The sequence below is a fragment of the Hippocampus comes genome, unplaced genomic scaffold, assembly GCF_001891065.2.
Source record: "Hippocampus comes isolate QL1 unplaced genomic scaffold, H_comes_QL1_v1.1 scaffold237, whole genome shotgun sequence".
NCBI lineage: Eukaryota > Metazoa > Chordata > Actinopteri > Syngnathiformes > Syngnathidae > Hippocampus > Hippocampus comes.
The window spans coordinates 128,956-139,099 of record NW_017806159.1 but is presented as its reverse complement, the minus strand read 5'-3'; the positions used below and the strand labels follow the sequence as shown (position 1 = coordinate 139,099).

Here is a 10,144-nt window from a genome sequence, read left to right as displayed (position 1 = left end):
AAGAGCTGTCTGGAGACATTCATGATGATCTGCTCCATCACATGTGCTTGGTATCTGTCGACTTGATATAGAGATTTTGTCGCATTGACGATCCGGGCAGCGGCAACAGCAGCAGTGATTGGTTCCAAATCCATGTGCTGAAAGCAAAATGTTCCGGAGCAAAGTGTTCAGTGTGTCAACATTGCCACCAAATGGTAAAAACGTGAGCAGCACTGGAATGGACATTTTTTTTGTTGGGGATGACTTGATCGAACTTCCTGATGTAAGCTCAGCAATTTTATGTTTGCTGTACTCACACTCATGTTGAGGTGGGGACAGATGTAATGGGTAGCTGCATAAGTCTCCAGAACTGGCTGCAGACTGATGTTACACCACATTTCAATGACGCCACGGCTTAAACCCGCTGCATCCCCGATTGGCTCCCACGCATTCACAGCTTCACTGCACTCCAATGTTCCATTTACCTAAAAGAAATGTGAACAAAGTACGCAAAATGTCAATCGCCTCCCACCTTTTGTTGCACGTTGTCGCCTTTCATCGCATTCCTCTGAGCAAACCGGTTCAGTTAGCAAGACTGTGAGGAACACGGCGAGGCACAACAAAGAGTCCGGGTGAAAGGCAAGCGGCACAGAGGATATCCGATAATCTCTCTATGCACATCGACACAATTAAATGGCACAAAGCTCACACAGGTATCACCACTTTTTTATCACTGGACACCCCGGCAGAGATTGAATACAATAGGTTTATCACAACAGGTGTGTCTCTCCAAAGTTATTTTAGTATCATAGTGACATGGTAAAACACCCTGTAAAGTGAATTCAGACATTTGCTTCGAAATGAATTACTTGCAAGATAATTGCAGGATCGTGTACAAAGACTATGTGGTACTCAGTTGTGGAGATATAGCGCTAAGCTTTTTTCATCATTTTAGTTTTCCTTATTTTTGGGGGTCTGGCTAAAACGGGGGCCAGTGAGGCAGCCCCCCCATATATATACTGCATAAGTATTTGAGCGCCTTCATTCCTACTAGTGGTTATATGCTGCAATTGTGACATACAATTGCAGCACCTAGCTAGCAAGCAACGCCTAAACTGCAAAAACATATCATCTTTTCAGATAGTCCACTAGTGTGGTTGCTATCGAGAAACTAATTGTAGCAGTGTGAAAAAGCACCACAACAAGCCAGTGCGGGCAACGGAGGCTTGAAGTGGACATACTGGATATTCGCAGCACACGTTGAGATGTGTAGGCCTAAGGAAGTTGCTAGACAATGTAGCATCCATTTTGTTAACGGGATGTTGTTTCAGCCCATTCAGTAGACACGTTTGCAGCATTTGCCAGCAAAGAAAAGAGCTTGATTTTTCATTACTTTAAAGCCTCATTTAAAAAAGATTTTTCCATTATTCGAATCTGGCAGAGATGTAAACAATAGCCTTCGCTGAGGTGTGGCAAACTGAGAGTTATCAGAGTTCATTGCTCTCCTGTACACAAAGGGTGCGCTTTACCTGCTCAGCGGCCAGCAATGTTTGTTCAATGGCGGGGCGAATTCTTTCTGAGATCTCGGACAAGTTAAAATGACTCGTGTTCACAGACTGTGCAATTTCTCTCGTCAGGGTCACCACAGGCTTCGCAAGGCTCACTGTCATCACTGTGAAAAAGATCACATCAGAAGCTTGACCAATCAGACTCTTCAAAAAAGCCTTCTCATACAGGAAAAAAAAAGGAAACGTGACTAGTATGTTGTGTTCTTAATTTCAGAGTGTGTGCCGTTGCCGCAAACATGCGGCATGCTAATCATCAAATTGTTTTGTTATTTTGCATAATACTAAAATGTTTCTTTTATGGTGTGTACTTAAATGCCTATTGCTAAGGGGTATACTCACTGTTCTCCGCGTGCTGGGTGTTTACCATACATGCTATGATTTGTTCAAAATAGGGGATGACGGCGGTGACGTTGTCCCATGGCTGCGTTATGCTGAGTGTTGTCAGTACAGCTTCCAACATCTTTTCAAGCCTGCGCCAAAAACAAAAACACGATGGCTAAAGGGCATTTCACATACTCTGAATCGTTCTTGTCCTTTGCCTGATTTCATTTACTTGTGCCACGTCTCCTGGTCAGCCTGCCCAGTCAAAACCTGTTGAAGTACTGGACCGAGATGGAATAAGGCCTCCACAGATGGAGTTCTCGTCCCTAAACCAGGACCAGTCATAAAAATTTGCCAAATCTGTTTAAAAAAAATAATAAAATAGAAAACGGATGTATCATACGATCCAAAAGTGCACAACAAAACATGGGTTGCAATTTATTCATTTGTTCAGTTTAAAGAGCGGTATTGATACGTATCACTTAGACTGCCTGTGAGAATCAGTTACATTTCGGAATGTTGCAGTTAGGTGTGGTTCAGATAAGGGTGATCAAGCAAGCAAAACAAATATGGCAGAGATTGTATCAGCATATTGCACCTTGTGATCTTCTTGTATGTGTGCTTCATGCTCTTACCCCAAACCTGTTTTAGCATGCATGCCTGGAGCTCAAGCTGAAGTCTTACCTGGCTAAAAATCCCAGTCAGAATATCTGTCATTTCATTTTCTCGACTCGCGTTGCCTGAAACCACAAAAAAAAAAAGTTAACTTCACTATCAAACACAAAACAGCAGAGCCGATCAAACGTGAAGAAACACACTCTCAACACGGAAACTTTGTGATAGTTGAGCGACAACCTAGCAGTTTTTTTGATACTTGTTTTTTTTTTTTTTTTAAGTATGGCGCACAACAACCATTCCGTCAGGGTTAAGATTGAAACCGAGTTACCTTGGGTGGAGTTCAAGATGACTGAGGTGATGTCGATGACAACAGAAACATAGTACTGAGCTGTGCTGTTTGGTGGCAGGAGGTTCTGAATTGTCTTCAATTGGTTCAAAATGCTTTAAAAAAACAAACAAAGTAGGACAATATTACCATTTTACATAATCAGAGCATTGCAAAGAAAATTGGTGCATGTCTTCTATTTCCATTGGTCAGCCAGAGAGAAGGTGTACATGTACGAAAAACAAATGTAGCTTAAGAGCTGCTAGCATGACATGCTAGCATACCAGGTAAGTATTTGTTCATTAATATTTTCCGGAAACTTGTTTTGCTGACGTTTATTCGTACCGAAGTACGTTGAAACCGTCATAACTAGAGATGCCACTCACATGAGGTTCCAGTTGTCTGGTCCATTGGCGATGGCGATCGTCTCAAAATAACTAGTGACAACTTCGAGGCCGGGGAGCAGGTACACAGCAAACTCGTCTGGCACCAGCTGCTGAACCACGATACGGGTTCTATTGAGGATATCGAGGGTGAGGTTGAGCGACGTGGAAAAAGTCAAGTTCTGCTCGACACTGAGGGCCAATGAATTGCGAACGATTTCCCTGATGTTTTCCTGCGCAGACTGTGGCAGCGGGACGGCGTCTGGGGTCAGAATTTGCGTGAAACTTTGGACGGCTTCCATGATGGCAGCAAACAGGTGCTCAAACTGCGGCTCCCCAGGTTGCTCTAACGCCATGATAGCTTGGCGCAAGGATTGGGTGATATTACTGACGATGGCGAGGTAATCTTGCTGTTCAGCTGTGAGATAGTTAATCATCGTCCCCAAAAGGAGGTGAAGGTCTTTCACAGGCGTGGAAATATTTATGGAAGGGTTTCCCCAGCGGAGCATGTGGGTGAAGACTGCCGTGACATTGGGTTCGGTCATCCACGCGCGTAGAAGATCGAGATAGAGTTGAATTTGTTGCTCAATTTCATGCAGCACGGTTGTGTTGAGGAATGGCGTAGAACCAAAGGTTTGAAAAGTCTCATCCTGAACTTTGATGTTGACTATTATATATCTCACAATTTGCTGCAGAATCTCAATCGTCGCTTGGCCGATTTTACTCACGCCGGCGCCGTCCGTTGCGTTCTGGAAGTGTCCGATCTGGTTGTCGATAAGCGAAGTCAAATTTGTCTGTGCAAGCTGCAGGGTGACTTGTAATTGGGTGAGGCGGAAAAAGGGGTGGAGGAGCTGCGCCACGAAGCTGGTGCTCGTCACGTTCTCCAACCGATGCAAATACCACTGTAGGATTTGCAAATATGCAACCGTAACTTCCTCGGAGTACGGTACCGACATGGCATCGAGGATGCGCTTCGAGCTTTCGGGGTTCGCCGCTACTTTCAACAGACCTTCGATCACTCTGATCTCTTTCATGATCTCCGGAGTACTCAGATTATTCATCTGAAGGTTTATCTTAATATTGTTCAGGGTGCTGTTCAGAACATCGATGATCTGCATTTGTGCATCGGAGCTAAAATTGACTCGGATGACCTCGCTTGCGGTTTGATTGACAATTAACGGGATGAGGGAGATGATGGCTGTATGATTATGCAGAGCGGGTATGTTGGCCAGAAGATTGCTGGCCTTGTCGATCAATCCCATAACACAGCGGGCTGTCACTGATGCGTTGTGCTGTAATTCAAAACACTTCGGAACATTGGCAATATCCACGATATTTACCAACAGCTCATTGACATTGGCTGCTCCTGCGAGCTGCGCGATGGAGTCAACCTCTTCGAGGGTGAGGTTGGACTGTCTCAAAGCATTCTGGATTTGAGAGACGGTAATATTTGGCATCGCTATGACAAGCCGGATGAAATGAAGCGTCTGATTGAACGCGCCGACGTAGGTCGCGTCATTTGGGGACAAAAAGACCGAGAAGAAAGCAGATGTCATGTTTTCGTATTCGTCTGGCCAAAGCGTGCTGGTGATGTTGACGGTGACGTTGGCATTGACCGAGAGCGTCAAGTTGACGATTTCATCCAAAAATGTGAAGAATTCGGAGATCCTGGATGAGCAGTTCTCTTCTGACGCGCATAAAGACAAGTGATACTGCAATGCTTTCAAATCTTGATGAATTAAAGCAGCTTTCTCTTGTAACTCTGGTGGTAAGAATGCAAGAAATTTTTGTATCACCACATCCAGGGCAGCTTCGGGGCCAATCTGAGTGAGGTTGGCAAGGCTCTCGGGGGTGAGGAGGTTGAGAAAGTCGGTGGAAACTTGGTGGAGGTCAGTCATTTGAGCCGTGCTCATTTGCCCGTCAGGCAACAACGTTTGCTGGATTCGACGCAGCTTGTACAGGGACACCACCGATTCTTGAAGTTGAAGAATATAGGCGAGAATGATGTGACGTGGGTCATCGTCTGGTGAATCAACCACTTTCTCGAGGAGCTCCATAGCGCTCAGGATGGCCTCTACGATGCCTGATGAGGTTTGGTTGGCGAAAGGCTTTAAGTTCTCTTTGAGACGAGCCACTTCGTCTCGGTCAAAGTAGCTGGAATAGGTAAGCAGGGTGTTCCCCATGACATAGGACAGAGACAGTGTGAGGCTCGCCTCAGAGGCAAGGAACTGCGTTATCAAGCGCTCCAATTCGGGCATCGTCGGGTCCGTCTCGTTGAAGGTAAAAACGTGCTGGTTGCCTCGACCGAGCTTCACAGCGGCGTCGAGAACGTCGGAGACGTTGACTGAGCCGTTGTTGAAGAGCAGAGGCAACAGCGGGGACAGACCCGTGGACTCCAACAATCCTCTTACGACGGGAACCAGAACATCGGGGTTGGAGATGTTTTCATCCGAGAGCGTGGAGACGGTCCGGACAGAGTCGTCCAGTTTGTTCATTAAGTTTATCAGGTACGCAGAGAGCGCATCTCCACCTTGAATTTCTTCCGTTAAATGTGAAGTCGTCATATTGTTAATGAGGTCCCCATACACATTCTGTAATAGATTGAAAGTGGCTTTGAGACAGCTACGGAGGAGAGAGGAAAAACAGAAGAGACAAGAACACAGTTAGGGCATCCAGCGTGTCGTCAGGAAGGGAAAAAAAAAAAAAACACACACAATCATTCTGGTCCGGATTTTGGCCACTTACTTTGTCAGGACGTCTTGGCTTGGCGACACCAAAGCCTCGACGAGAGCTTGAACGAAAGTGCTCCAATTGAAACTCTCATCACAATTAATGTTGAGGGTGACCATGTCAAGAGAACCTAAAGAGAAAGTTATTCATCATTTATATCAACTTGAACGGCAAAATGTTAAAACTGCTTTTTCGCTGCAACAGTGACAAGTTTGCTGGCAGTCGAAAAAACAATATCTGATGACTTATTTCTTGTTTCTTAATAGCGAAATTAACTGCAGCGAGGGAGCGCAGGAACGAGACTCACAGTTTGCCGGCTGTGTCGTAACGCCCGGTCTGTAGTTCAAAACCCAGTAAACCATCTGGAAATAGCTTTTCATCTCCGGCCACAGTGGACTCGCCTCAACCTTTTCTCCCAAATTGACCATGAAAACAAAAACACTAAAAAAAAAAAAAGCAAAAATGGTCAGGTGCTTCTCATTAATGCTATCGAAAGTGTTACTCAACTGCCAGGCGCAGTTTCTCCAAACCTTTGTAGAAGAGTCTCAGTCATATCGCCAGAGCTGTTGTTGCCAGGCAACCATTTGAACCAATAGTCCGTCCCCAGCTCTGAGGGCAACCTGTGCAGAAAACCTCCAAATTCCAGGGAGCTGTTAAATAATTTATGCCACTGGGAGAGAATCATCGAAAGAGTTACGTTGACGTCTTTTCCTCCCTCGCTAAGAGTGCTGTACAGCTCTTCGCCCTATGAACAGCAGCACAAAAACATTATTTTTCCCCCCCCTACTGTTGCTTTCGTTGAAATGACTGAATATTTGCAAAATGTTCTTTCAAAGTCTTACTTTTTCAATCAGTGGCGTCCACTCCACCAGAGTGAGATTCTCTGGCGTTGTGGAGTTGTCACAGATGATTGATTTCAACGTCTCAAACTTTATGGTCTCAGTAGACAGCAGCCACTGGAAAGGGCTCAGGGCATCCTCACACGTAACATGTGCTGATGTCAGACTCTGGTGAAGAAAAAAAAAAAAAAAAGCAGGATGATCACGGGGAGTTAGTGGTGCGGTAAAAAAAAAAAAAAGCAGGAAGATCACGGGGAGTTATTGGTGCCATTAGCGGTGGCCCAAAAAATATTCTCAGTCTTTCTGTTAAGGATTTCTCTTCGCCTGAGGTGCGGCCTTCGAGCCGACCTCATTTACCGGAGGAATAAATGTTAACAACGGTTTGAGGAAATTTGTCTTGTTTTATTTCAGCTACATTTAAGTTCCCTTGGAAAGTAACTTACTGTTTTGCAAAGGTTCAGCAAAGATTAGTGATGGAAATTCCTATAAATTTCTGTATTTATAATTCTATTTTAAAAAAAAAAAACATATAGGTAGTCTGGGGCATTCCTGATCAAATCTGGCTTTCCGTGTATTCTCCCATCACGTTTTGCTTTCAAGTGCAGCTGAAAAGTAGTCCCCCCCCAAAAAAAAAAAAAAATCACTATTGACCAACTACAAATTGCATCAGCTGGTGCCACATTTTATTTATTTATTTTTTTTCAAATTTAAAAAGTGTACTTGAGCTTTTTCGTGGATTTCAATGACTTTCACAAGTCTCCCAAAACATTTCTGTCGCCATGATTTGAACCAAAATGGACTTAGGGTAACATAGGAGAATATGACCCAATATAAACAACGCACAAGGGCACCATTAATAGAACACAAAAATGCAATGTTCCCATTACCAAATGTTACCATCTCACCAAATTTATTTTATTGAATTGCTTCTTGATGCTCTTCCTGTTCCATGTTTCCATTCTCTCTCCTTTGTCTCACACCAAGGACTAGTATTCCATTTTCATTGTGCACAACAACAATGACAGGGGCTATTATTCTATTCTGTTCTATTCTAGAGGTCACAGACAATGCGATTGTGAGGTGGAACTGAAAGATCGCCTATTAGGAAGCAACCTGAAGCTCGCACCGGACAAAAAACACACACACACACACACACACACACACACACACACACACACACACACACACACACACACACACACACACACACAAATTGCTATTTACATTGTGAGATTTGTGCATAAAAATAAACAGTCTCGTCAAATAATGGAGACAGACCTTCAGGATTACTTGAGTGGCGCTGTCTAGGATCTGGCTGATCCAAACACTGGCCTCAGTTTGGTTTGCAAGCAAGGTTAGATAAATGTTTTGGAGTCGATCAGAATCCTTCAAGATATTGTCCATCATTTCTGCAAAGCGGGAGTTCAAAAATAAAAATATTACAGGCAGGAAACGTTGACATTTAAACTCTATTGTCAGATTGCAAAAACACTACCGTACATTGAACTTGAATTCCAACCCTTGGATCACACCCATTTTTTTTACAATTGTCTTTTGTACTTTTCTTTGTGAGGGCGTATTGAGTTTTCTCGTGAAAACCCTTCAAGCCGCTTTTCACTAAGTAATCAGCCAGCAGTCCCCAGAGAAAGGGTGTGAACATGTTCCATTTACCATTTGGTTAAACACTATCGGCACTTCGATCGAGAGAACCGTCGTGACTGAGGCCTCGTGTGACATTATCTGCTTTGGACACTAAATCTGCGTCGTGTAAAATATTTATCCTAAGCTCCTTTAAAAAATAAAAAATAAATAAAATAAAATTAAAACAAAATAAAATAAAATAAATATTTTTGTATTCACGGTATTTGTTGACATCAGGAATACAACAAATGTGATTAAAACATGAAAATGGACTGAATTTTTTTTTTTTTTAAATAGCTCAACCGGTTGAAATTCAACAAAAAAAATGGCTGAACCGGTTGAAAGCTTGAAAAAGAAGTGTAGGCTTTTTTGTTGTAGTTCTTTCCATATACTTAAGCCCTAAAAGTGCAATTCTAATGCAATTCTTCAATTTTTTTTCTCCCTCTAGTCCTGACGTTATAGATATGAGATTAAAACTCAAACAGTGGTCCAAACTAATTGCAGATATGACACGATCACCGTTTACGCGTTTTACCTTCAACAACGTCAATCGAGAGAGTTGCTATTTCCATGGACTGAAAACCGACGCTGAGCATGCGCTGAACAATCATGTCCACTTCCGGATGAATTTCGCTCAGTTTCAGAACCACTTCACCGACTGTCAAAAATCTGCCAAGCAGAAAGCATCCCTGAAAATCTTGTCTGGGAAATAGCGTAGCTGTGTCCAAAATGAGCTCGTCTAACAAAATGGTGTGTTCAAGCGGGTATTGTACAGAAAGCGTTCTACGTACAGCTCCTCCTCAATGTTTTGTGGTTGGGTATCGACATGATGCCAGGACCTGGAGATGTTGGAGCCTCCGATGCCTCCTGGGAAGCCGACCCCAAAGACACTGTGGAGCAGTCCTTTGAAAAATGCAACATCATGGGGAGCAACATGCTTACACCAAGCCAGTAAAGCCTGCAAGAAAAGGTTCAGGAGACAAGAAAGGTGAATTATTTGGAACACTTGAATGTACTTAGCCAATCGCCACTTGAGTGGCAAATGTGCAGGGAGAGGAAAAGCGAATCCAAAAGAGTGCTTTTGACATAAAAGTGGATGATATGAGTCGGATGACTGCAACCTACCTGCTGGGCAACTTTGTTGGGACTGATGGTGTCTAGAATCATGTCCGCCGTACTTAGAATGACGTCCACTGCACCTGTCATGCACATGGTTGTGAGCCACAAGGGGTTACTGCTGTTCTCACAAATGGAGGACTGCAGGCGGTCTCTGTCTAACGTCATAAACAAAACCTGGGGAAGAGAGAACTGTCAAGACTAGATGCACGTGTCTTGGTTCTGTTTTGTTTGGTCTCCAGGAGGTGGCGGTGGAGGGCTCTTCCTCCCGTTCCGCACATGTTCCTCCTCACGTCATGATCTGGCACCTGTTTTAAGAGACTGTCAAGCCGTCGCCGGTTGTCGGATAATTCGCCTTGCTCTCGGCTCACATCAAGGGCTTATTTCTAGACATTCGTCGCTTTCTATCTTGTTCCTGGACCTGTTGTATTCTGCTTTGTTTTTGATATCGCTATTCTCGGTGCGTTTATGTTTTATTTATGGATTGTCTTTGCCTTGTCGTTTTTGGTGATTTTGCGTTCGTTATTTCGCTTGCAAGATCATTTTGTTAGCGGTATTTTTTTTTACCCCGGGTTGCTTCCATCGATTTCGGTTATACTTTGTTGGTCTCGCGACCTTATTTTG

The 10,144-nt window shown here is 43.8% G+C and overlaps 1 protein-coding gene across 1 annotated transcript in view; it reads right to left on the bottom strand.

The window, feature by feature from the left end:
* abca12 (ATP-binding cassette, sub-family A (ABC1), member 12) overlaps window positions 1-10,144 on the bottom strand; it is a 50,287-nt gene that overhangs the window by 31,849 nt on the left and 8,294 nt on the right. Inside the window, exons 11-26 of the mRNA XM_019895348.1 lie at window positions 9,530-9,697; window positions 9,196-9,362; window positions 8,940-9,073; window positions 8,042-8,172; window positions 6,767-6,931; window positions 6,455-6,669; window positions 6,232-6,365; window positions 5,940-6,054; window positions 3,198-5,816; window positions 2,815-2,927; window positions 2,553-2,608; window positions 2,101-2,228; window positions 1,887-2,017; window positions 1,509-1,651; window positions 297-464; window positions 18-137 (exon numbers count right to left, since the gene is read on the bottom strand). Coding sequence (XP_019750907.1) covers window positions 18-137; window positions 297-464; window positions 1,509-1,651; window positions 1,887-2,017; window positions 2,101-2,228; window positions 2,553-2,608; window positions 2,815-2,927; window positions 3,198-5,816; window positions 5,940-6,054; window positions 6,232-6,365; window positions 6,455-6,669; window positions 6,767-6,931; window positions 8,042-8,172; window positions 8,940-9,073; window positions 9,196-9,362; window positions 9,530-9,697 — 4,707 coding nt within the window. The remainder of the gene's footprint in view (window positions 1-17; window positions 138-296; window positions 465-1,508; window positions 1,652-1,886; window positions 2,018-2,100; window positions 2,229-2,552; window positions 2,609-2,814; window positions 2,928-3,197; window positions 5,817-5,939; window positions 6,055-6,231; window positions 6,366-6,454; window positions 6,670-6,766; window positions 6,932-8,041; window positions 8,173-8,939; window positions 9,074-9,195; window positions 9,363-9,529; window positions 9,698-10,144) is intronic.